At 36.0% G+C, this 27,109-nt stretch overlaps 2 protein-coding genes and 1 long non-coding RNA gene across 3 annotated transcripts; all 3 read right to left on the reverse strand.

Moving 5' to 3' along the window:
• Positions 1-670: 670 nt before the first annotated feature.
• On the reverse strand, positions 671-26,777 carry LOC114289412 (uncharacterized). Its single transcript, XR_014351382.1, has 2 exons — positions 21,506-26,777; positions 671-950 (listed from the first exon to the last, which is right to left on the reverse strand). It is a non-coding gene; the product is annotated as an uncharacterized LOC114289412 (long non-coding RNA).
• On the reverse strand, positions 1,220-13,946 carry LOC114269504 (toll/interleukin-1 receptor-like protein). The gene is made up of 3 exons (XM_082906825.1): positions 12,832-13,946; positions 12,300-12,589; positions 1,220-1,278 (listed from the first exon to the last, which is right to left on the reverse strand). The coding sequence occupies exons 1-3, from the start codon at positions 13,341-13,343 to the stop codon at positions 1,220-1,222; spliced, it is 861 nt and encodes a 286-aa protein (XP_082762951.1). The 5' UTR covers positions 13,344-13,946.
• Positions 16,656-18,628, reverse strand: LOC114269485 (protein VAPYRIN-LIKE). The gene has a single exon (XM_028210816.2). The coding sequence runs from the start codon at positions 18,343-18,345 to the stop codon at positions 16,933-16,935; it is 1,413 nt and encodes a 470-aa protein (XP_028066617.2). The 5' UTR covers positions 18,346-18,628; the 3' UTR covers positions 16,656-16,932.
• Positions 26,778-27,109: the final 332 nt, after the last annotated feature.

Genomic DNA, 27,109 nt, shown 5'->3' on the forward strand with positions numbered 1-27,109 from the left:
AAGTTTAAGCATTGGATTACCATGTCGAATTGCCCCTATATGGCCTTCTATAAATTCATGTATATGATCAACTACTTCTCATTAGAGTGCTTCGTATCAAATAAAACTTTTATTCAAATTTGTTTAAAATTTTGAGTGAGGACTAAACATAATATATTTTTTTAAGCAGCAATGAGCAAATAATAAGAAATAATTATTTAGAATATTTTATTTTAAAGCCTAAAACATTTGAAAATGTATAACTGACCTCACACATGTAATATTCAATTATATTCAATTTAATAAAATAACAATAGATAAGTCATAGTGTAACTTTAATCTTAAACATCTTTTAAAAATATTGTGTCAGCTTGATTGGTTAGGTTTTTCAAAAAATATTTTTCAAAAAATTCTACTTTCTTATTTTTCGTATTTTTTTGTTTTTACTGAATTTTTTTTAATATTTTAAGCAATTTTCTAAAGTTTGGATAATCTTTTCTAAAGTTTGGATAATCTCTCATGCTTTTCCAATGTAGAAAGCAAAATAATGTTTAAAGAGTATTGGAGGGCTAGAGGCTAACTAAAATGTCTAATTTGAGTGTTTTAAAGAATTTGTTCAATATGCTCTTACACTATGTTTAATAATTGTTATTTATTTAACTAAATTCATTAATATCATGGATGAACAGGATGAGTAATGTCATGAGACATACTATATTAATTAGAATAAAATATAACATGAAATAAAATGAGAGAATCATTTACCTATAAATAAGAATAGGCCTTTAATTCGGTGGTATAATTCAAGTGATTGAATAAACAATCACATGTTAATACCTATTGAAAATCAACTAAACCGTGTCGAAGCAAGTTCAAGGAGACATGTGGGTCCGGATGTCGCCTCTAATCTGGACAGAGGAGGGATAATTGTACGTCCAAGCTGACTTCATATGAGGCGTGAGGATTTGGGTCTGCTTGGAATTTAGATCCTCTCTTAGTTCAATGAAGGTCTCAACTTCAATATATAAGGTAATACGACATCAATAAAAAACCAAAATCATTAGTTTATAACCTTAGTGATGTAGGCTTCGGCCAAGTTTGGATATCCTAAATAAATACACACTTTTTATCTTTTTTTCATCACATCATCTCTCTATTTTTCTGCACATCTTTTCGTAAAAAGACAAAAAGTGCACTTATTTAGGTCATCCCAAACAACCCCTTCATACATTCTGACTACCTATAGGCAGCTCAACCATTTTGCTCGTCTTATATCTAGTCTCTCTCGCATCAAATGACCTGCAAAATAAAACATTGACAATGATGAGCATCATATAATTTGATTAAAAATTCAGTGTCCTGTTAGTTATCCTAAGTGATTCATCTTACCAAAATCCGCCAGGTCAGACAAGTTTTACAATTTGTTTTCTAGTAATCATTCTCATACGATTAATATTCCAAAAAACACACGTGTACAAAACAAATCATAAATACTATCCAAGGCAATCTGATTCCCCCAAACATTTCAACTTCACTGTCCTCTGTTTGCTAAGCTTGTCTAGAGGTCACCCAATAACACTGAAGATTGACATTACTATGAGAAGACAATCTTTCCAAGCTGCATATAGGTGAATTTCTGGAGAAACTTGAATCTGACCTTGTAAGCCTATAAGCTTCATTTTTCATTTTTATATCCCAAAAAGTCACTTCCTGTAGAGCATCAGTTCACCCTTTGTAAAGATTGTCAACTGACAATGGGTATGTTAGGATCTTGGATTTGTGGAGGTCAAATAAAAGGGGTAGAGGAAAGACAAGATCCCACAAATCCAGATTGAGACAGCAATAATATATCCAAACACTTATTAAGATGATTTTTAATTGTAAAATAGCACATCATTCTAGTGGAGTTTCTGTATAACTTTTATATAAGATTAATTTATTTAATTTTAATTTCTTATATAAAAATTACTCCAAATTATGTGATGATGGTATTATTAAAATTATGAGCTACTGAGGTGGGATTTTATTTTATTTTTTTTGGTAAATTACACTAACCTTCCGTTAGATTTAGAGAAAATACAACTAGCTTTATAATTTTGTCACAAATACACTTATTTCTCATTTAGTAAGACTAAAATGATCGAAACTAATACAAATATTGTGAAGACACCCAAGATAAATAAAGAAAAATATATAATGCAATGTAAAAGATATTGACAATATCATTTTCCATCCACATGACTATAAAATTATTGATAAAAATGGGGCTAAGTGTTATATGACATACAACTTTAAAGAAGCTCAATGTAATTATGCCAAAATTGTGGAATATGTTGTATTTTCTCTAAACCTCAGGGGAGGTCAGTGCAATTTACCCTTATTTTTTGTTTGACTGAAATGCTAAAAAAATATATATATAAAATAAAAAAAAAAGATAATTACTTATGAAGATTATATACAAAAATTATTTGCAAAAGAGTAATACTGTATATAATTATATTTATATATATATATTTCTCATTCTTAACCACAAAATAATGGGATTCATATTCATAAATGCATATGAAACATATTCGCTTATGTATTGGAGAATGAGAAAAATAAGTAAGAAATATAATTATATGTAGTATTTTTTGTCGCAAAAAAAAAAACATTTTTCAAAAAAAAAAAACATTTTTCAAAAAAAAAAGTATCAAAAATGCCAAGACACTCCAATTTTCTACCATGTAAGTGTTTGATATAAAATTTGGTAGAAAATTTTGTAACATTGCTCAAAAAAAAAATGAAATATGATATATAGGCTAACGTTTTAGATCCAATTCCTAGACTCAATAACGTGTAAGTGAAATGATTAGTTGATGATTAAAGAAAATATGAGAATGAATTGTGTAAGATATTCTAATTATTTACTACATCATTAAGTTTGAAAATTAGATCTAATTTTTAGTCTAAATAGCAATCCCTCTGGCCTTGGTTGGCAAAGGTTTTTTTTGCTTTTTGGGCTAATATCCATAAAAAGACAAAATAGACTAAAATAACCAATAAGACAAAATATCACACCAAATCAATAATCGTTTTATTTTTTTTCTTACAAATAACATATCTAATTGCAAAAAAAAATCAATCATCTTTCCAAACACAAATATTTTAACCAAAATAACCTATTAAAATAGTCAACTTTCCAAATGAGGCTTATGGATTTGATTACTCTTGCAAAAAAGTTTATACATACCTTTTGCTTCCAATGCTTTAAGTTTTATTATTGATTTGTTGAATCAACTTCTTCTTCTTTTTTTGGTTGGATAATCAACTTCTTCCTCTTCTTCTTGAATGGCACTTGGGGAAGGCGATGAGATGTAGTCAGCCAATGCTTCATCATTCGTATCTGCATTATTCTCATCAACCTCAAAAATTAATTTAGCCGCACACTTTTTTATCTGTGTCTGCTCACACTTTGTTATGAAAATCTCCACTTCATCACCGCCTTCTAATTTACTCATTGACGTAAATTCGAGGCACATCTGGTCTTCACTACATAAACCATCACCGGGATAACAAAATGAATTTGATCTCCGGACTTTGTTTATATGGTATTTGAAACAAATAAGAGAGTGTAAGAAATCTCTTGTATATATTGTATCTGACAATGTAAGAGGAGACTCCATTTATAGGAGCTATTGTTTACAACATCATTATGTTACATTACATAAAATATTAGAAAGTGGCCGAAAGCAGCCGAAAGCGAAGGCGTGCTCTGGCATCCTAGCATCCACTATATATATATATAATATATTAGTATAGCTATGTGTGTTAATATAATATATATACATATTAATATATGTTACATTATATTAATATATGTTAACAGCCCCCCTCAAACTCAAGGAGGACAAACATCAACCAACTGGAGTTTGGAGACAAGGTCAACGAAGCGGCTAGGAGAATGAGCTTTGGTGAAGATATCAGCAGGTTGATCAGCAGAGGAGATTGGATGGAGATGAACAGTACCACGAGTGACGTGTTGACGAATAAAATGACAGTCAATCTCAATGTGCTTGGTGCGATCATGAAAAACATCATTGTGAGCAATTTGAAGAGCACTGTGATTGTCACAAAAGAGGGCGGTAGCGCCAGAGGGGGAAACGCCCATGTCAGCAAGAAGCCAACGAAGCCAGAGAAGCTCCTGAGTAGTATCAGCAAGAGCACGATATTCGGCCTCAGTACTGGAGCGAGCAGTAAGAGATTGTTTCTTGCTGCGCCAAGAAATAAGAGAATCACCCAAGAAAAAACAGAACCCGGTAGTAGAGCGCCGGTCAGTAGGATCCCCAGCCCAATCAGCATCGGAAAAAGCACGAAGCTGGAGAGAGGAGCGGGCGGAATAATGAAGTCCATGAAACAAGGTACCTTTGAGATAACGAAGGATACGAACTAAGGCAGCATAATGAGGGGTACGAGGAGCTGACATAAACTGGCTGACAATATGAACGGCATAGGCAATATCAGGACGAGTAACAGTGAGATAGACAAGGCTGCCAACCAGCTGACGATAGAGGGTAGCATCAGAGAGAAGAGTGCCATCAAGAGGTGTAAGACGACTCTGAGGCTCCAGCGGAGTGGAGGCAGTCTTGCAATCCGTAAGCCCAGCACGGGTGAGAAGATCAGAGGTATACTTAGCCTGAGAGAGAAAAGACCCCGTGGAATCATGGAAGATTTCAAGACCCAAGAAATAGCTGAGAGGACCAAGGTCTTTCATCTCGAAATGTTGGCTAAGAAACTGTTTAAGGCATAGAATACCATCAAGATCGTCACCGGTGATAATCATGTCATCCACATAAAGAAGAAGCAAGGTGGTCCCTTGAGCAGTGGTCCGGATAAAAAGAGCAGTATCATAAGAACTGGAGGTGAAACCACAATCATGAATAGTAGAGCTGAACTTGGCAAACCAAGCGCGTGGAGCTTGTTTGAGACCATATAAAGCACGCTGAAGTTTGCAGACTTTATGAGGTGGATAAGTAGACCCAGGGGGAGGTTGCATGTAGACCTCCTCAAGAAGAACACCATTAAGGAAAGCATTTTTTACGTCCATTTGATAAAGATCCCAGTGTCGAGTGGTAGCAACCGCAATCAGGCTGCGAACAGAGGTGAGACGAGCAACAGGAGCAAAGGTCTCCTCATAGTCAATACCATATTCTTGGTTGAAGCCTTTGGCAACAAGGCGAGCTTTATAGCGCTCAATAGATCCATCAGAACAAGTTTTGATTTTGTAAACCCATTTGCAACCAATGGCAGTCTTGCTAGGAGGAAGATCAACAATGTCCCAAGTGTGAGTTTTGTCTAAAGCCTGCAATTCATCAGTCATAGCTTGCTGCCAAAGAGGATTAGAGCGAGCCTCACGATAGGAGGTTGGTTCATAAGTAGAAAAAGCAGTAGAACCAACAATAAAGTCACGAAGACGAGTAGAAGGTTGGGTTACCCGGTGTGGTCGAGTAGAGGCAAGAGGAGCCAAAAGGAGAGACGCATCAGGAGGGGAGGATCCCGAGGGAACAAGAGCAGGACCATCAGAGGTAGCAGGTGCATGGGACAGACCAGTAGGCAAGGCAGGCTCGAGAGAAGCTGGTGGGGGCGGTGGAGCAAGCTCATCAGAGAACTCGAGAGAGGCTGGCAAGGGCGTTGGAGTAAGCTCATCAGAGAACAGATCCGTGGAAGGGTCAGTAAAAATTAAAGTGGATGAGGGAACGGACAAACGGAAGAGAGAGAGAGAAGAAAACATTTTGTGTTCCCAAAAAACTACATGACGAGAGATACGGAGTCGCTGGGAGAGAGGATCCCAACAACGATACCCCTTGTGTTCAATACCATACCCTAAGAAGCAACAGAGGCGAGAGCGTGGTTCAAGTTTGGTACGTTCATGAGGTTGGAGAAGAACAAAACAGGCAGAGCCAAAGACCCTAAGGGTGGTGTAAGGGGGACGGGTGCCATGCAGACGCTCATAAGGAGTGTGATTATGAATGATAGGTGTAGGGATACAATTGATAGTGTAAGCAGCAGTGAGAGCTGCCTCTCCCCAAAAATGTTCCGGACAAGAGGAAGACAGAAGGAGGGCGCGAGTAGTGTCAAGGATATGTCGATGTTTCCATTCAGCACGTCTATTTTGTTGAGACGTGCCGGGACAGGAACGATGAGGTTGAGTACCATGACGCTGAAGAAAAGAAAGAAAGTCAAAATCTTTATATTCCATGGCATTATCGGAGCGAAAAAGCTTAATAGTTTTAGAAAATTGTGTTTTAACCATGGCAGCAAAATTGTAATAAAGTTGTTTGAGCTCAGAGCGATTTTTCATAAGAAACAACCATGTAAAACGGGAAAAATCATCTATAAAAACAACAAAATAGCGTGCACCCCCCATAGTAGGAGTAGGAGAGGGTCCCCAAATATCAGAGTGAATGAGATCAAATGGGGCAAGAGAAACAGAGTCACTTTTATTAAACGACAAGGCAGGTTGTTTGGCAAGTTGACAAGACACACAATCTAAAACATCAGAACTTACGTGACCTAAATGACCACTGGAAATTAAAGATTTTAAACGACCAACAGAAAGATGGCCCAAACGACAATGCCAAAGCTGAAAATGAGATAAAAGAGGAGCAGTGGTAGCAGTGGTAGGAGCTGGAGGAGCAGTGGTAGCAGTGGTAGGAGCTGTGATCTGAGAGGAATCTGGAACATGAAGATGGATGAGTTCGTAGAGACGTCCATGCTTACGGCCTGCACCAAACAACCAGAACGGGAAAAGGTAACAGTTAGACCATGCTCACATAATTGACTAATGGAGATAAGATTTAAAGTAAGAGCAGGCATAAGATAGACATGAGATAAAGATAAGTGAGAGGTTGAAACAGAACCAACATGACTTACAGACAGAAGAGACCCATCAGCAGTATGGATAGAAGGAACATGAGGAGTAGAAGAGAGAGGAGTAAAAATAGTAGGGTCAAAGGTCATGTGATTACAACAAGCGGAGTCAAAGTACCAAGAAGAGTTACCTGCGGTGGCAGAGAAAGCAGTAGATGGAGGAGTACCGGAATTCTGCCAAAAATGGTGAAACATGGCTTCGACATCGGATTGAGAGAAGACTGGAGTGGAAGGGTCTACAGGAACAGAGGAAGGTAAATCCTCGGAGGCAGCAGCAGCAGTGCGTTGAGCAGGCAGTGGTGTCGACGGGGTCCCAGAACGGTGAGAGTGGCGGCGAGAGAAATTCCCGGAGGAAGGACCAGGGCGAGAGGCACGGGCGGGATTGCGGAAGCAATCTTGTTGAAGATGACCAGGGCCAGTCTTGTTGCAAAACCGACAAAGACGAACTGGACAATTAACCAGAAGATGAGTGGACGGAAGATTGCGGTTGTGACAGTAATTGCAGGCATTGGACTTCTGTGGTGAAGGTGGGGAAGGAGAACTGCGAAGCTGGGGAGTGGCAAGAACAGAGTCCAGAGGGTGCGGATGGAGAGTACCAAATCTGGTTTCCTCTGACAGGAGTTCAGAAATTGCTTGCTCAAGAGTGGGTAAAGGAGTGCGATGAAGGAGAGATGCTCGTACTGGCTCAAATCGGGGAGTGAGAGCCATGAGAAACTGAACCAAGCGTTGTTGGTCACGATAAGTAGTAAATAAGGCAGCATCCTTAGTACAATCCCAAGGAGGTTCAGAAAGAGCGAGTTGATCCCAAACAGAATACATTTGGGAGAGGAAATCATTAATGTTCTGAGTTGTGTCTTGACGCATACGGTGAAGATGACTCAGAAGCTGATATTGGTGAGCAAGGCCAGTAGTTTGATAGCGTTCTTGTAAAAAATCCCAGATGGCTTTGGCAGGAGAGGAAGCAGAGTCAAGTTGGAACCGACCAAACTGAAGGTTGATAGAGGTAATAGAAGTATTGCGAAACCAAGTGATGATCTGATAGTTTTTACTATCCCAATCTTCCAGTCGGTCGACATATTTGGTAGTGGAGTCCGTGGCAGCAGAATCCGGGGTCCCTTGAATGGGTTTGCACACATCCCCAGTGATGATGCGCCAAAGTTTCTTTCCTTTGAGGAAGCCAGACATAGCTTGGGCCCATAGGACATAATTAGTCCCGTCAAGAATAACGGAAATAGGGTGGTTAGAGAAGTCCAAGCGATCCATGAGAGAAAAATAGCACAAGCAAGGGAGAATCTGAAAATTCCAAGGGCACCAGTGGGTGCAGAAGGGTCAAAATAGTCAGAAACCGGGCTGAACCGGTCAAAAAGGGCCAAAAATGGGGGTGAACCGGCTTGGGAAAGTGGCTGAACCGGTTAGAGCCGGACCGGCTGGAGCCGAGTGGGTGACCAGCAGGTGCAGTTGGTGCGAGCCGGCGCGAGGGACGTGTGAGCCGGCGCGAGGGACGCGGGTGGTATGGCTCACGCGGACGGCTGGCGTGGCTGGCGGACGCGAAGCGCGTGGGACGCGGAAAGAGGTGGCTTAGGCGACTGGGGACGCGTGGAGCGCGTGTGATGTTGAAGGCCGAAGCAGGCGACGCGCCGGCGACAAAACTAGCGCGTGACGGCGCGTGTGACGGCGAAAGAGGATGAATCCGGTGGCCGTGGATCCGTAGTGAAGAGATGAAGGCTTTGGTGGTGTCCAAACTGTAATTGAGAGAAGGACGAGAGGGGCAGCAATCTGCAGACTGCCAAGAGAGAGAAAGAAGGAAAGAAAAAGGATGCTAGGAAAGAGACTAGGCAGTATACCTGTGCTCTGATACCATGAAACAAATAAGAGAGTGTAAGAAATCTCTTGTATATATTGTATCTGACAGTGTAAGAGGAGACTCCATTTATAGGAGCTATTGTTTACAACATCATTATGTTACATTACATAAAATATTAGAAAGTGGCCGAAAGCAGCCGAAAGCGAAGGCGTGCTCTGGCATCCTAGCATCCACTATATATATATATATAATATATTAGTATAGCTATGTGTGTTAATATAATATATATACATATTAATATATGTTACATTATATTAATATATGTTAACAGTATTCAAGACAAAAAGAACCTGTTTGCTTGCATTTTTCATTGAAATTGGATCCAATGTAAATTATGCATACAGCCAAGCCCCGTATTTTATGATTTATAAGGGGCGGCACCTTGACAGACAAATATGATCCTTCACTTTGGTACTCGAACCGTCTGGGAACCTCACCCCATGTAAGATGGATTTCAGAATGACTTACAAAACCATGGATCGCAGGACTCTCAAGTGCATGAAAATCCTGTTCCAATAGATGATGCATTAGTCAAAGTACAGACTAAATCTCTTTTTCTTACTAAGATATGCAATGAAAAATAAAATCCAACTTGACATCAGGAAAAAGAAATAGAAAGCCAAAAGTGAAGGGGGAAAATAAAAGAAAAAACAATTTTCCCTTTTCTTTTATCTTTGTTTCCCCCTCCACAAATTCAAGATCCAAACAAAACCTTTGATGAATGAGACATTAGCAATTGTATTAATTCAGAATAAATAGGGATTGATTATGGTTGTTGAAACATGATATATTATACCAATGAGAGAGAGAGAGAGAGAGAGAAAGAGAAAGAGAGAGCGTATACCTTAACCTGTTGTATGGCTGCTTTCATGACATTATTTACAAAATTGCTCTCGGCTAATTTATGGCAACCTTTAAATCTCAGGATTGGCCCATAATGAACCCCAACCAGCCATTTTAACTCAATGTTCTCTAATGAAACACAATCAACTGCAGTCAATGCACGTATGCTCTTAGGAAGCTCAGGAATTGATTGGAGCCTTGCACAACTACTAAGGTAGAGGGTTCCCAAGTTAGTAAGCTTACAGATGTCATTTGGTATGGTACGTAAATTGTTTCTAATAAGTTTCCTAATGAGTTCAACTTCCAAATTGCACCAGGCAGATGTGACAAATTGCAGTTGTTCATACCTAGCTGAATCAAGCTAGTAAGGTTACTGATGCTATCCGGAAGCATACACAAATTATTTCCATCAAGGAACAAATCTGTTAATGAGATCAAACTCCCAATTTCACTGGATAAACATGATACATTGCAATTTGTCATCTCCAAATATTGCAAGCAAGTAAGGTTACCGATGCTATCCGGTAAGGTACACAAATTATTTCCTGTAAGATCCAAATGTCTTAATGAGATTAAACTCTCAAATTGACTGGGCAAATATGATACATTGCATTTTTCCATGTTCAATGATCGCAAGCGAGTAAGGTTGCCGATGCTATCCGGTAAGGTACACAAATCGTTTCCTTTAAGACCCAAATGTGTTAATGAGATCAAATTCCCAACTTCACTAGACAGATATGATACATTGCAATTTGCCATGTCCAATCTCTGCAAGCGAGTAAGATTATAGATGCTATCCGGTAACATACACAAAAACTTGTTTCCACTAAGATCCAAATGTGTTAATGAGACCAAACTCCCAATTTCACTGGGCAGATATGACATATTGAAATTGGCTATCTTCAACGTCTTCAAACTTCTTAAACCCTGTAATGAAAAACCAATGGAATCCACGTTCTTTCTTGGCAATGCCGAAGATGAGAAAAATGTGTACAATGATTTTGATAGTAATCCTTTAAATCCAGCAAATTCTCTTAGTTTGGAGCAGCCCGAGAGATCAAGATACTCGAGAGATTTTGACATCAAAATCCTTGAAGGAAACTGCTCAAGTTTTATACAATTTGCCATGTCTAGGACAATAAGTTTGTTGAAACATCCAATAGATTCATCAATCTCTACCAACCTTATGCAGTTATCAATCAATAGTTCCCCAAGATTGTTGAGTCCAGAGAAGTTTGGGGTTTTGGTTAGGTAATAACAATGACTGAGATAAAGAAATTTCAGATTATTAACATCCTGTCAAAAACACAAAGAGAAAAATTATTTTCCACATCAGTACAATATGATTGATGTATGAAATGTAAAGAAATAATATTATACCTTGGTTCCCTTCCAAACTGATTGATATATGAAATGTAAAGGATAATATTATACCTTGGTTCCCTTCCAAACTTGTTTCAGTTTGCTATAACGCAAGTCAAGAGCAACCAACTTCTCTATGTATAATTTCGATGGCAACCATACCAACAGACAACCATTCCAGCTTAGCCATAATAACCTTCTAAAATTATGTTCCATACCTGAACTTAGGTGAACATAATCGAGATGAAGAAGCCACAATTCGTTCATATTTTCAAAGGCCTTCGCATTCACTTGGACTTCTTTGGACTCGGGAAAGTTCAGGAAGAGGCCCTTAACTACTTTAGTACCCTGATAAGAAAACCCATGGCACAAAAAAATTACATTAGTTGGAAAACAAAACTTAAAGCCAAGTATGTTTGCATCAGTTAATTGCCAAAATTAAGAATGTGCATATGCATGTCAAATTATTGCAAGAATTAAACATCAAATATTAATTGGAAGTTCATGCTTATGGTTCTCACCGTGCCACATCTCAACACTTCAAGACCATCCATATGAAGCCACAATCTACTACGCCTTCCAGGCTCATCATTAGATTCTTTCTTGACGATTTCTCTGCCCATGTCTCTAAGCATATCATGCATCACAAGCTCGTTCCATGGCCCATATTTTATGAGACAACGATTGAAGAGAATCCTCAACCCAAATTCAGGGAATAAATCACAGCCTTTTAATATTTTGATTATAAAATTTCGATCCATTCCAACAAAGAAACATGCTATATCCAGGAATAACTCCTTCTCTTCTTTCCTCAATGAATTGTAACTTATTTCAAGTTTTTCTTGAATATCTTCATTGGGGATTTTTTTCAATTTTTCTATTGCACTTTCCCACTCCTGTATGCTTCTGTTGCATGACAAAAAGGAACCCAAAATTTCAAGAGCTAATGGAAGCCCTCTGGCATAGTCCACAACTTGTTTTGAAAGTTCCAAATAGTTTTCTATGGGATGGTCTTCCTTAAAGGCATGCCAACTGAAGAGTTGAAGAGATTTGTCCTCATCCAACTCCTTTGGTGTATATATCTCATTCTCGCCTGGTTTAAAATTTAACGAAGACAAATCTCTTGTTGTTATGATGATTCTACTTCCAAGACCAAAATAAGTTCGATCAATGGCTAATTCCTTCAATTGTTTGATATCATCCACATCATCCAAGACAATTAGAACCTTTCGACGCAATGCTCTCTGTATTATGACCTCTTTCCCTTGTTGACTATTTCTGATGTTATCAATTTTACTTTTGAATATATCAGAAAGAAGTTGTTCTTGTAATTTTAACAAACCATTTGATTTCTTCCAAGTTTCTCTGATATCTGCAAGAAAGCTGCTACCAGCAAATCTATGGTGGATGAGTTTATACAGACTTTTAGCTATTGTTGTCTTCCCTAGTCCACCAATCCCCCATACTACAACAATGCGAACATCATTATCATTTGGCTCCATGCGCAACAACATTCTGAGGTCCTGCACACGATCCTCTAGTCCAACTGGGTGGTCTGCAGGACTTAAATGTTCAAGATCTATTACATTTCCAACTTCCTCAATGATTTTAGCAATTAACTTCACTTCATCTCTGCCAAGCAAAATTAAAAAACGAAAGTAAGGATTTAGCAAATTCACACATCTGGTGCTATGGCATTGGAAATTTGATGGATAAACTGGTTTTGATTTATTTTTATGAATAATGTAAATGATTCTAAATATAATTTTGTAACTACAATTAAGATTCTACTTATACATCCAAATGAAATTGTTCCTAATTTGTGTTGTTTTGGATTATTTTCAAGCAAACATTAAGAGGCTTGAGGAAAATACCCGCCGTACTCGTTCTTCAAGTCCCAACCAGACTTATTAGCAGCCTCAGTAAGAGCTGCTCTCCACTTCTCCACCTTGCCATCTGAACTCTTTCCAAAATGTTCTTCATGCTTGGCAAATGCTTCTGCAAGGCTCCCCTTTTGTGCACGCACATCGGATGGATCAACGTCATAAAAAATAGGCAGAACAATCTGATTAAATGTCTTCTTGCACTTCATGATCCACACAAGTTCATCTAGACACCACTTCGACATTGCATAATTTTTTGAGAACACAATAATAGAAATACTAGACTCCTCAATTGCTTTTAGAAGTTCAGAACCAATATCTTCTCCTCTGTTGAGCTTTGTGTTGTCTCTAAATGTGTAAAAACCATGTCGCTCTAAAGCAGCTAACAGATGACTGGTAAATTTCAAGCGGGTATCAATGCCACTGAAACTCAGGAAGACATCATATTTGCGTTGTACAGTGGAGGAAGAGGAAGAGGCTTCGTTTGCCCAAGAAGCAGCCATGTGTGAAGCTCAAAGATGAATGAAAGTTTGTAGACTAGTGCTTTTGTTCAAGGAACAAGGGCTAGCCTTGTATACTTCTTCCTCCTTAGGTGGCTTGTATATATTTCAAAAGATTCTTACCTCCGGAAAAAAACAAAAGGGTTAAAAGAAGTAAAATTCTTACAAATAACACTTTCAAAAATATTATGATTTTATTCCACAAATACATATTGTAATATTACTTTGGCAGTGGTGGAAGCAAACGAGTGATCTGTTATCTTTAAAGAAGGAGATGACTAAATTTTTGTAGTCTGATTCCTAATGGTAAAAGAAAAGATTTTGGTATTTTCTTAAGAGAGGGCTTAAAATCATGGCTTTTTGGAACTTGAAAGTACTGTTGAAGACAGAAAATTGAAACTAAACCATTGTCACAAGATCACAACATGAGCGAAGCAATTGAAAACAATTAAACCAAGATCAGTACTTCACTTCAATATTAAGAGCATAACCTATGTCTGATTCATGAACAAACACATGCTTTTCCCTCAAGGTCAATGAAGAAAAAACTTCATAAATTAGAAATTTCATCAACAACAACAAGAAATACAGTCATACATACATACATACATACATACATATTTTTAAAAATCATCTAAACTAAGCTCCCAAAACGCTTATCTTCAACCAGAGACAACACAGACCAGATCTCACAGAAATGCTGTGGTAGAATGAAGAAAAATGTTTTTCTTTTGCTCGGTACAAAATATTTTATTAATGGCAATAAAATAAGAGAACACTGCTGCGGATTCTTTTGATTTATATCCTCTACCTTACATGACATGGTAATAATGGAGATCATAAATCCAAAGATTGATAATTGTTATGTTAATTGTTTCTGATTTTAAAATTAAAATATATTTATTGACTCTTTAACGATCATTAATCTAAGCAAATAAACAATTATCATAAAGAAAAGCCGGATCCAAAGTTTTTTAAGGATACTCATTTTTTTTTCATATGTACGTACCTTTGTATGAAATGGAAATCTAAGTGTGTGCAGATGCTTCATTTGCCATGATCATCATCTGCAAAGGAAAATTTGAGTTCAAGAGTGAAAAAAAAGAAGGTGAGATGGAGGGAGAGCTTGAGCATGCAGTAATGGATAGGTTTGTGAATTGCTTGGTATCCCTCACAGGTGATGGGAAAGGAAATGTAGCTGGTGGTAGTGGCAGTAGTAAGGGAGGTGGGTACTGGGCAGAGAGAATTGATTTTATATAATAAGAGCCAAATGCATAGTGAGGGATGTGGGTACTGGGCAGAGAGGATTGGTTGTATATATAATAAGAGGGCGTCGTCATTATGCAGAGGAGGACATTGACATTTTGGTTCTATGAAGTTTCTGCTTTTGTGTCTATGTCATTGACAATGAGGAGGAAGGGGAGAAGGAGGAGTGTTCAAATCCTCTAGAGTACTCCCTCCCAGGAGTATTCCTGCAGTATTGTTTTGCACTAAACCATGTCATTTTACTTAAGCCCAAGAAAAAAAAAAAAAAAAAAAAAAAAAAAAAAACTAGACTGTCTCTCTTCCTCCTCCCTCCCCACCCTCATACCGGTAGCCACCCATCCCCTACCCACCCCTCGTCACTGCATGCAAAGAAAATTAATTTGCTACTCTTGAATCCTTTCATATAGAATTTTTCTATGATAAAAAATAAAAAATAAAAAATAAAAAAATGATGAGTAATTTTTTTTATCGGGCATTGATTAGTAACGAGTAAACAAGATACAAAAACAATGTGATTTTCTCAACCAAAAAACTGGTGATTTTTGTGATTTTCTTTATCATTGAAATTGACCCTATTGATTAGTAACGAGCAAACAAGATACAAAAACAACATAATTTTCTCAACCAAAAAAATGGTGATTTTTGTTGATCATATTTACTTATCTACATAACGGAAAATAAATTTGTTCACACACTTTAAGAGTACAATACACCAAATTTGATTGATTCAAAATAGTAAGTCTCTCATTTAAAAAATGTACTGACTTCACTTAAAATTATAGATTATATATTTTTGAACCAATCAAAACTTGTATTTTATTCACACATTATACAAAATTGAACTCCCACTTGAATCACAATGACCACACTAATCAAAAATTTTAATATGGTACCTAGTAATGACCATACTAGTTTTGTGCCATAATGGGACTTCGAGGAAAACCGTGAAGAACCTTGAACACAAATCAGAAACTTCAAAACAAAACCTTAATTCATTTCATGGGCTTGGATAAATTTAAATCCTCAATAATGTACAGAGACTGAATTGAAGATCTTAGGGTAACACACAGCTCACATGGACTCCCATGTACAATCTGGAAAGAGGGAAGCACAACCACCCCCTTCTCTACAAACTACACAAAAATCACTAAAATTATATACAAATTTATGTGATTATTAACTATACAACTCAACTATCAAGCATATGTTCGAGCTTTTCTTTCTCTCAAGGGAGTAGTTATAAGAGAAGGATGGTTCTTGAAACAGTTCAGATTGAAAGGAACCATCTCAAAGCCTTTGAGACTAATATTACTGCTCTTCACAACATTTTCTTTGACCCCATGAACTATAAAATTGCTCCTTCTAAAATAAAAGTCTTTGTCGATGACCTCGTCTTGGTGAAATGTAAAAGGAAAATGAAAACTCGGGTCAAGTCAAGCTTAGGCTTTGAAACCATGGTATCTCTTTCTAAGCAATCTCATTGTTGGGCAACCACTTTTACCTTTTCAAGAAACTCCTTCACATTAGTCTGTCGATAACAATTAAAAGAAAAAAGAAAAAATAGTCATCTTCCTAGGTTTTTGAATGAATTAGTGATTAATAATTTAACATAATATTAAAATAAATAATAAATTAAATATCAAATTACAGTAAATTAGGTAAACCCAATATTATAAATAAATCCATAGTGACGAGCTTAATACATTAAAGTTTTTTTTTTTTTAATTTATACAGTTATATTTATATTTTGATTCAATTATAATAACAAAAAAAAATTGCACCAGTTATTAGCTAGATCACTAAATTAACAAAGATTTACAAATTAGACCCCATTTTATCCTATTTGTCCACAAAATTTAACGTTGTTTTGGAAAGTGACTTATAAGCTAGTTTTTTGACTTATCAAAAAATATATATAAAAAGTAAAGAGGTTATGTGACCAAAATAAATCAATTAGTTAGTTTATAAGCCACCCCCAAAAGAGGCCCAGGACAACCAAAAAAGGAATTGCACAAGTTGGAAAAAGAGTAAAAATCTTGAACAAAATCAGAAGCTTCAAAACAAAACCTTGATTCATTTTTCGTGGGCTTGGATAAATTTACATCCTCAATAATGTACACAAGACTGAAATGAAGATCTGAAGATCACACAAGTCTCCTTGGAATACTCAGATGTACAATCTGTTTGAGAGAGGAACACAAACCACTCTCTTTCTCTACCTCCCCAGCTATGCAAGACCACCCACACTATACCAACTACACAAAATTCACCAAAATTATATACAATTTTTTGCTATTAATTCATACAATCAAGCTCTTTCTTTCTCTCAACATAGGGGAGTAGTTACAAGAGAAGGATGGTTCTTGAAACAATCCAAATTAAAAGGAACCATCTCAAAGCCTTTGAGACTACCATTACTCTTCACAACATTTGCTTTAGCACCATGAGCCATCAGATATATTGCAACCTGCATATGCCCTCCCTCCACCGCACGACGAAGCGGTGTGTATCCACCATCATCAAGAAGATCAATCTGAGCTCCATTACTAACCAAGGTCTTAACACTCTCAATTCTGCCTTTAAATGCAGCTCTATGTAAAGCAGTCCAACCATTCTGATCCTTCCCGTTCACATTCACTCCTTCCGCAATGCAACTCTTCATCGCATGAACATCATCAATCCTCGCAGCTCTCTGCAATGCATCGCCCAAATGCAACATATCGTACAAATGCGAGTAACCCTTTTCGACTGCCAAAGCAAACGCGGTCTTTCCATCTTCATTCACAGCATATTTGACAAACATCGAACAATTCAGCAAAAACTCAACCGCCTCATGGTGCCCTTCGGAGGCAGCACAATGAAGCAGAGTCCAACGATTATAGTCCACAGCATCAGGATTACCCCCCATGGAAACAAGAAATCGAAGAACCTCAACATGCCCATGAATTGCCGCAACGTGAAGAGCAGTTCGCCCCTGCGAATCAATTGAATTCACATCGATATCTCCAAAACCCAGAGACAATAACTTCATTAAGTCTGCTCGATTGATCGCTGCAGCATCGTGTAAAAACCGATCAATCGAATGGTCAATTACAAACCCAGATTCAATCAGAACCTGAACCGAATCAATATTCCCTGATTGAACAGCCAGTGACACCACAGACTGCCCGTTCGAATCCCTATGATTAATATCAGCTCCAGCATCGATCAAAGCCGATACAAAGTAAGAATTTCCAAACCCAGTAGCAGATCTGAGCAAATTCATAATCTCAGACTCATCACACCCAGAAATCGCTTTAGACAAGAGAAAAGAAACTTCAAGAGACTTGTTATAAGGAGGAGAGAAAAGAGATTCAATGACATGAGGGCCTACGAGAGAGATTGGGATTGTGGCATCCTTAAAGATGTGTGCACCGGGCTTGGAAAACAGACGGCGGAGATCGTCCTGATGGGCTTTGCCGGTGGGGAGCATGGATGATCGGACAAGGATGGTGTCAGGAGGAGAAGAGAGAGGTGGGTGATCAGAAGAGAGGTGGAGAGTGAAGGAGGAGGTAGACAGAGGTGGGAGGATAGAGAAAGGGTTGGGGAAGGAGAGAGAAGATGGGTTTGTGGTGGAGAGTGAAACAGCTACAGACATGGTGTGCATGAGGTTGGTTAGCCTGAAAGTGGCAGTGGACTTTTGGCCTCTGGTGAAGGTGAGGTTTACTTCTTTTACATCTGCTTTAACTAGTCTGTCCATGGAGTTTTTGCTTTGGAAGGAGAGTAGAGAAGAAGCTGAATTTGGGTATGGTTGATGAAGATGAAGATGGAGATGAGGATATGCTGAATTGAGAGGATGGCGATCGGGTGTTTTGTTATACTATTGTTGCTTTTGTTTTTTTATTGAAATTGTTTATGTTATTTGGACATAATATTGTATGTGTATTTTATAAGCATTTTGCTGTGGGTTTAGGTTGATGGTGGAGGGGCAAAGATGGTGACTTTGAATGTGAGAGGAAAGGAGGGAGAGGAGAGTCATTGGTTTGGCGCGTTTCAAAATAAAGAAAATTAATAATAATATAAATTTGGAAAAATATCAAAAAAACACTTTAAAATATATATTTATGGAGAGGGTTGCTATTAGTATCTACCTAATTTCTTTAGACTCTTCATTTCTTTGAACCCCTATCCTAAACTCTAAATTTTAATAAGATTTCTTTAAACACTCCACTTAATACTGATTTTATCCATATTCATAATATCATTATCCCCAAGTGCATACCCACCTAATTTTGCACACTCTCTCTTCTTCTTCTCTCAGTAAACGATGAATGATTGAGAGACAATTAAGAACAACAAACAATTGAGAGACGAATCGACTATCCCTCTCTTCTCCTTCTCTCATAAATGATGGTCTCTTTCTCCTTATTACCGTGAACGACAGTATCTCAGTCGGAAATGTCATCAGGAATCTCTTCGATGGTCTTTTCTTCTTCTCTCAGGTAATCTCCAACTTCCCATCACATTTTTTTTTCTTCAGGAATTTCGGGATAAAACCCTCGATATAGGGGGGTTTAGAGGGAAAAACCCATCAGTAAAAATAGAATAGGAGAAAAATCCTACAAAATGAAAGCGTTCGGCATTCTGGTGCCGAACAAAATGTTTATGTTTAGCACTATATTATTAAACTAAATGTTTCTGTTCAGCACTGTATTACTGAACAAAACCTTAACAGTCAGCAAACCAGTGCCTAACAGCAAACGATCTAGAATCGTAAATGTAAGATAGATAAACTTACCAATGCAACGCCAACCTCATCAGAGTTGTTGTCATCGTCCTCTATTACTCTATAAGTATCAACAAATAGTGAAAACGATTTAATAAGATTATTTGCAACATTAACTGATTTGGAATGCCAAACACATTTGAAATTGCTAAACAAAATGTTAATAGATTAGGTGGTTTCAAATTTTTCATTGAAGATGAATACGTGAGTTTAGGATAGTGATGAAGAAGAATAAGATTAGGGTTTAGGTTGGTAAATAATACATATAGATGGGGATGTACGTGGATGTATAATATTATAGAGTGTCATTCTAATTATTTTCATTTGGTGGGTGGGTATTCCATTAATAGTTATCCTTTAATGTAATTTTACTTTAAGGTATAATTGTAATAAATAAAAAAGGTAAAAATTGAGAGTTTAAATAAATTAGATAGATGCTAATAACAGCACTCTTTATGGATCACGACATTCACATCACATCAATTTTCAATTAATATCATATAATTTATTTTAAAATAAATTTCATGACATCTTTTTATTTCTGTCAAAATAAAACAAAATTTGTAGGTGTTTGAGATTTGCTTATTTGATGCTCTCTTTTTTTGTTTATTTTTATTTTTCATGAATTTTTTTTTTTTTTTTTGAAAAAATAAAAAGCTTTACGCTTCTAGAATCAATTCGACGAGAGTAACTAAAAATTTTAATTTTTTAAAAAACATTCCAAAAAAAGGTTCAAAAAAGACACCCAAAAATAAATAAATAAAAACTTTGGCACAATTTTTTTTAAAAAAAAAAGTCACTAAAGCTAAAAAAAATCAAAAAAAAAAAAAGAAAAAAAGAAAAAAAAGAGATGACTTTAGCCAATAAGCTAACATGCCAAACACCAAGCAATTTCCAGCATTAGACTGTGAGGTACAAATTTTGGAAATTTGATTGATGAAAGATGAACAAACTTCCAACTTGTTGACCTGACCAAATGGTCATCCTTTCTTGATTGATGGCTTTTGTTGTTGTTGTGGATGGTTGATTGGGGACCATTTTGAACGGCATCTAAAAAGCATGGTGTGGAATCAGGGTCATGGTTTTGAATATAAAAAAAAGTCATTTATATACCCACCCACCCCTATTATTTTAAATATATACTTCCTAGAGCAACTCTCCAACCCCTATTCTTTTCAACCTTATTCTTTATTTTAATTTTTTTAAAGTTTCTTCGAAAGTTAATTAAAAAGTTAACTTATTAATTAAAAATGAACCTAAAAAAAATAATGTTAAAAATACTAACTTGCATAATACATTCCTACTTTTTTTAAAAAAATTTTTTTACCTTTTCATGACTTTTGAAAATTGAAAGTCATTTGAAAGGGTTTTTTTTACAAGTAATTGGGTCTTAAATAACTAATTTCTAAACAAATTAACAATTGACATGTAACCGTTCATATTATCGAGAGTCAATTTAGAAGTGATGTCTTATAAGTTTTAAGCATTTTTCTTTTGACAAAATAATTTTTTACCTTACCACTTTAGCAAGCACGTACTCCAATAATTTTTTGTAAAGTTTGGATAATCTTTTATGTTTTTCCAATGTAGAAAGCAAAATAATGTTTAAAGAGCCTATTGGAGGGCTACAACTAAGTCGAGGCTAACTAAAATGTCTAATTTGGTGTCTTAAAGAATCTGTTCAAAATGTTCTTACACTATGTTTAATAATTGTTATAAATTTAACTAAATTCATAATATCATAGATGAACAGGATTAGTAATATCGTAAGACATACTATGTTAATTAGAATAAAATATAACATGAGATAAAATGAGAGAATCATTTACCTATAAATATTAATAGGCCTTCAATTCAATGGTATAATTCAAGTGGTCGGATAAACAATCCCATGTTAATACCTCTCGAAAATCAATTAAACCATGTCGAAACAACTTCAAGAAGACGTGGGTCTGGATGTCGCCTCTAATCTGGACAGAGGAGGGATAATTGTACATCCAAGCTGACTTCATATGAGGCATGAGGATTTGGATCTGCTTGGAATTTAGATCCTCTCCTAGTTCAATGAAGGTCTCAATTTCAATATATAAGGTAATACGACTTCAATAAAAAATCAAAATCAATAGTTTATAACCTTAGTGATGTAGACTTCATACATTCTAGCTACCTATAGGCAGCTCAACCATTTCTCTCCTATGTTTTGCTCGTCTTATATCTAGTCTTTCTCGCATCAAATGACCTGCAAAATAAAACATTGACAATGATAAGCATCATATAATTTGATTAAAAATTCAGTGCCCTGTTAGTTTCCTAAGCGATTCATCTTACCAAAATCCACCAGGTCAGACAAGTTTTACGATTTGTTTTCTAGTAATTCATTCGCTGACGATTAATTTTCCAAAAAAAACAAGTGCACAAAACAAATCATAAATACTATCCAAAGCAATCTGATTTCCCCAAACATTTCAACTTCACTGTCCTCTGATTGCTAAGCTTGTCTAGAGGTCACCCAATAACACTGAAGATTGACATTACCATGATCTTTCCAAGCTGCATGTAGGTGAATTTCTAGAGAAACTTGAATCTGACCTTGTTTGGCAAAAGCCTTTAAGCTTCATTTTTCACTTTTATATCCCAAAAAATCACTTCCTGTAGAGCATCAGTTCTCCCTTTGTAAGGATTGTCAATTGACTATGGGTATGTTAGGATCTTGGATTTGTGGAGGTCAAATAAACGGGGAAGAGATTTATATTTAAAAAAATTAGTACCTATTTCATTCATTTTTGCCTCCCTTTTTCTATTCCCTCCACAAATCTCTCACTAAATCCAAGATCCAAACACAACATAAAAAATTCTCTTGAAATTTCTTTTGAACTTTCTTCAATAGGTTCTCTTCAATTTTAGTCTACAAAGAACTGTAACTGTAACATTTAACCCATAGGCAGCAGTTTCATTTGTTCTCAAACAAATACCTGTGGCTGAATCTGCTTTCAAACTTAACACACACACAAAAAAAAACTTAAAACTATATTTTACATGGTCAAACACGAAACTTCCTTCTCAGTCCAGGCAACCCAAACACCACCTAAACAATGCTAAAAATTCCTCAAATAATGCTGTCAGCACTCCCTATCAACTATCAAGGCAAAAAGTTATGATGTCATCATAATGTCATCTCAGCTATTTTTTATAGGCAAATTTAATAATCTCATCAACTATCAAGGCTAAAAGTTATGATGTCATCATAATGTCATCTCAGCTATTTTTTATAGGTAAATTCAATAATCTCATCCCATAAAATTAGAGCCATACATTGCACTGATTAAAATATGGCACACACATTAATTCAAGAAGGCCAGGAGGAGGTATGGATGGGGAAGAAAGGCACACAGTTAATAACAGCAAAAAAATATAAAATAGCAAAGGATAAAGAACAAAAATGGATGGGAACATTGTTTAGAAAGGTGGTGCCACAACTAAATATTTGGAGCATTGTCTACATAAAATGAGAATAAATAAGAATATGACAATCTGATGCGCATTGCAACATACACTATATTCTAAAAGAAAAGGTAGCATTAAATTTAATGCTACCTAGGCGAAGAATATAATAGCATGCCTATTGTAACATGCTGTCAAAACAAACTCTAATTAATATAACAAGAAAGCTAACCATGCAATAGGCAAAATAGCTACTCTGTTATTGTGAAGAAAACAACCATTCTTCAATCAAATTTCACAATCTTCCACAAGTGACATCAAACCATGTAAAAATCATTTTTACTTGTGCTCTGCCTCTGATTGCTTTGAGCATAAAGTGAGAAGTTGAATTGATCCCAGCAACAGCTTTGAAGTATAGTATGATTGCATAAGCGCACCTATGTAAAGATCTAGAACAATCAAATGCTTAACAAAGATATGCAAAAAATTCAAAAGATTGAAAAGATTTGTACAGCATGCCACTCAAAATGATATAAGTTGTAGAGACTCAATTTTGCTAGTTTTCCAAACACCATCCTTGATTGTTGCATCATCAAGACTCCTAATGTACATAGTTTGAAATAAACTGACATAAGCATGACAACAGACAGCACTGTAGATTGCGTAGATATAGCCAATGATCAACAGATTAAGAAATCCCAAGGTCCGTCTTAATTTGGTTGAGGGACTTCGATGATAAAAATAATGCATGTAGGCTTAACCCCTAATGCTTGATTAATGCTAAACCCTTATTCTCTATATATTGATTATCTCATGTTGGGTCCACCAACATGTATAATAATCACAGCCATTTGACTTCATGAACTTTTTGTCTGTTGTTTTGGCTTCAATTGCTCATTTTCAAACTTGGTGGGTTTGAATAGTGACTTACCCTGGATCACTTCAAACGTTTTGTAGCCATAATGGACATCTTTTGTTGTTTGATTAAAGTAACCATGTCTTTAGTTTTGGACTTTCTTTTTAGTGTTGTCATATTTGTGTGTGATTACTTGAGGCTATGAGTTTCTTACTTGTTTGTGTAATCATTTAATATAATACTAATTTGCTGACGACAATGCATTGAATCATTTTCATATGAATAAATTGACAATTGCCTCAAATTTTATTGGAAAGTAAGTCGACACCGATGAATGAAAAACAAATTGATGTTTGTATTCTTCTTACTATACCACATAATTTTGCAACCACAAGCGAGGGAAAGAAGTTAGCTGTTGGAAAGGTCTGCAAAGCTTATCAGATACAGATCTTGTGTTGTGTAGTCAAGCTAATACACTCCAGAGGATAGTGTCATCAATTCTTTCGCACCGTCCCTTTCTGCAATTAATTCATAATACCATTTAGTTGTAGAGTTTTCTTTTTCTTCATATTTTCCACTGTAACCAAAACAAGGAAAGTTAATTTCCTTTGCCTTCTCTTTTCCTGTCCTTCATGAAATCTGGAACCAAACTTAGCATCAAAATCATTAATTAGTGAGCAGCAAAAAGTACATTTATTCATGAAAACCAGTTATATTATATTTTTGGGCAGCATCTCGGTCCATGGCAACAAAACGCACATATATTTACCAACACGAATCATAAAAAGTTTGCATTAATAATGATAATAAAGGAAAGCATTGACTTGGTCCATACCTGATTTTTTGATTCGCAGTTTATGATCCATTTCACATTATCTGCTTTCACATCATGGTTTAACTAAAAGTACAAAACTTGAGGCAACACAATGCTTAGCTAGGGTGGCCGAACGTAACAGTGTGCACTCTGTCCTTTTGGTTGGCACTTTCAGGTTGGGCTAAAATTGTACAGATAAATAGCAGAATATAGATGTATTTATCAGATGATAGCAGTAACAAAGGTCAAATGCTAAGCTTCTTTTATTGTCGTGGCCAAAGAATGACTCCAAAACAGTAGATAATATGACTCAAAAAACAGATGGTGGCCTAAAAACTAACTAGATAAAAACAGTAAGACAGATGAGGGTTAGGTGAAACCATCCAACAAGCCGCATTTAACTTAAATAACTTCAAAAAGAAACATTTTCCAAGGTGTGACAAGAAATTAGATAGTGATGTTTTCAGAGGTACATATTTTTAATGCAAGAGTCTAATGAATACTTTAATGCTGTGTTTGGTTTGGGGATTTGAGGAGGGATTTGAAAAGGGAAAGGGAAAAGATGTGTGAAACTAGGTGAAATATAGACATGTTTTATTCACATTTCACCTACCTTTTCCATTTCTCTTTCCCAATCCCTCTCCAAATCCCCCAACCAAACACAACATAAAAATAAAACGAAACTATTGACAATTACTTTAATGAGAAAGATGCTTTAAGATCACATGGAAAGAAATCTTACCATTCCATTTCAAACAGCATTTGAAAGCATCATATACCCAAAAACATTGATGATCACAGTACCCCCACGAATGATTAAAAATTTGTCAAAAACATTTAATTTTACAATGAAGTTACCATAATATATAAATGAAGTCTTGCCATAACTGTGGTGATGCTGGGGAGTGGGTTTCATCTTCGGCACTTTATTGGTGTCTTATACTTTCTTTTTTTTCCTTTTTTTCCTTTCTCAACCACAGCTCCTTAGCCAAAAAGCAAATAGAAACTATTATAGTGACACACCATAATGCTTAAGAACTGGCTCAGATACATTGTTCTTTAAGAATTCTGTGTTGAAAATAAAGAAAGAAAGGCATTCCATCCCAGACCATTTACGTTGTGTTTGATTGGGGGATTTGGGAAGCGATTTGGAAAGGGAAATGGAAAAAGTAAGTGAAATGTGAATAAAATAAACTTACATTTCACCAAATTTCATATATCTTTTCCCTTTATCTTTTCAAATCTCTTCTCAAATCCCTCAACCAAACACAGATTAGGAGGAGACACAACTTTTGCTTCTGAAAAGGAAATTAGAGCTCAACAAAATAAACAGGTATACATTCAAGCTGATGAGGAAGGATCCTTTAGAGTTTTTTTTTCCTAAAGTTTCCTAGAATGGTGCATTGTGTGGTTGAGATTTACTGATAAGTCACATCAATTTTTCAGCATTAAATCTCAACCACACAATACACCACATTAGGAAACTTTGGGAAAAAACACTAGAGGATCCTTGGTGCAAGCTGATACCCTATTGCATAATCAGCCCCTGAAGCACGTTTGACAAAGCAAATTATATCATGGGTATCAGTTAAAACATGCAGCCTAATGTCAAACCATAAGGAAGAAATAGATGCCTTCTAAAGTTTAACGCTGTCTTGGTTGGAGGATTTGGAAAGAGATTTGGAAAAAGAAAGATAAAAGATATGTGAAACTAAGTGAAATATATGTATATTTTATTCACGTTTCAACTAATTTTTTCCTTTCCTTTTTCAAATCCCCAATCGTAAAGGATTTTTTACAAAATCGGCTTCTTTAAAAATAATTGTTTACTTCATCAAATATTATAAATTGGTGTATAAAATAGAATTATCTTATCATATAGTTTTCAGATATTATAAGAATTTCATTATTCTTATAGTAATGTATTTATTCTTCATACAAACTTATAAATAAGAAGCTAATTTAAAACTCAACAGTTGAATAATTTACACACAAAAAAAAAATGCAATTGACATCAAATCAAAAGGTTTATAAAGCCAAAAAAATATAAAAATAAAATCAGACTATTAGGGATAGCGGAACTGAAACCAAACTCAAATCATCATATGGAGAGAGAGATTAAAAATGTATTAGCCACGAAACCTAGTTGAAGGTGAAAATAAGAATTGAATTTGCAGAAACTAGGGTTTAGGCAAGAGACCGAACCGTTGGAAGAGAAGACGATTGAATTGAGATTCGAGAATGCTTGATCTTCGATGGCGGGAAAATTAGAAGAGAGAGGGAGATTGAAGAGTAACCGACAAGGAATAGCGCTAACCAAATGGATTGGACCTCTCATGGGCTTTTATAGGAGTTGTTATTGGTAATGGCCCTAAAGAATAAGGTCCAATATGAATCTGGTTTGAATTTGGGCTTAGCCTTATGGGCCTTTTTTCAGCGTCGACATATAGCCCACGCACAGCTCTTTAACCCAAAGCTTGTAACCAGTCGGTCTGGACAAAAATAGTCCAACCCTAACTTTCAAGAAATATTTAAATAATTTTTTTTTGTGTGGTAAAACAAAAAAAAGAAAAACAAAATTATTTTATATGCTAATTAAATGTCTTATTTAAATTCATCAAATAATA

The sequence above is a fragment of the Camellia sinensis genome, chromosome 14 (assembly GCF_055761805.1).
Source record: "Camellia sinensis isolate YWXY chromosome 14, ASM5576180v1, whole genome shotgun sequence".
Taxonomy (NCBI): domain Eukaryota; kingdom Viridiplantae; phylum Streptophyta; class Magnoliopsida; order Ericales; family Theaceae; genus Camellia; species Camellia sinensis.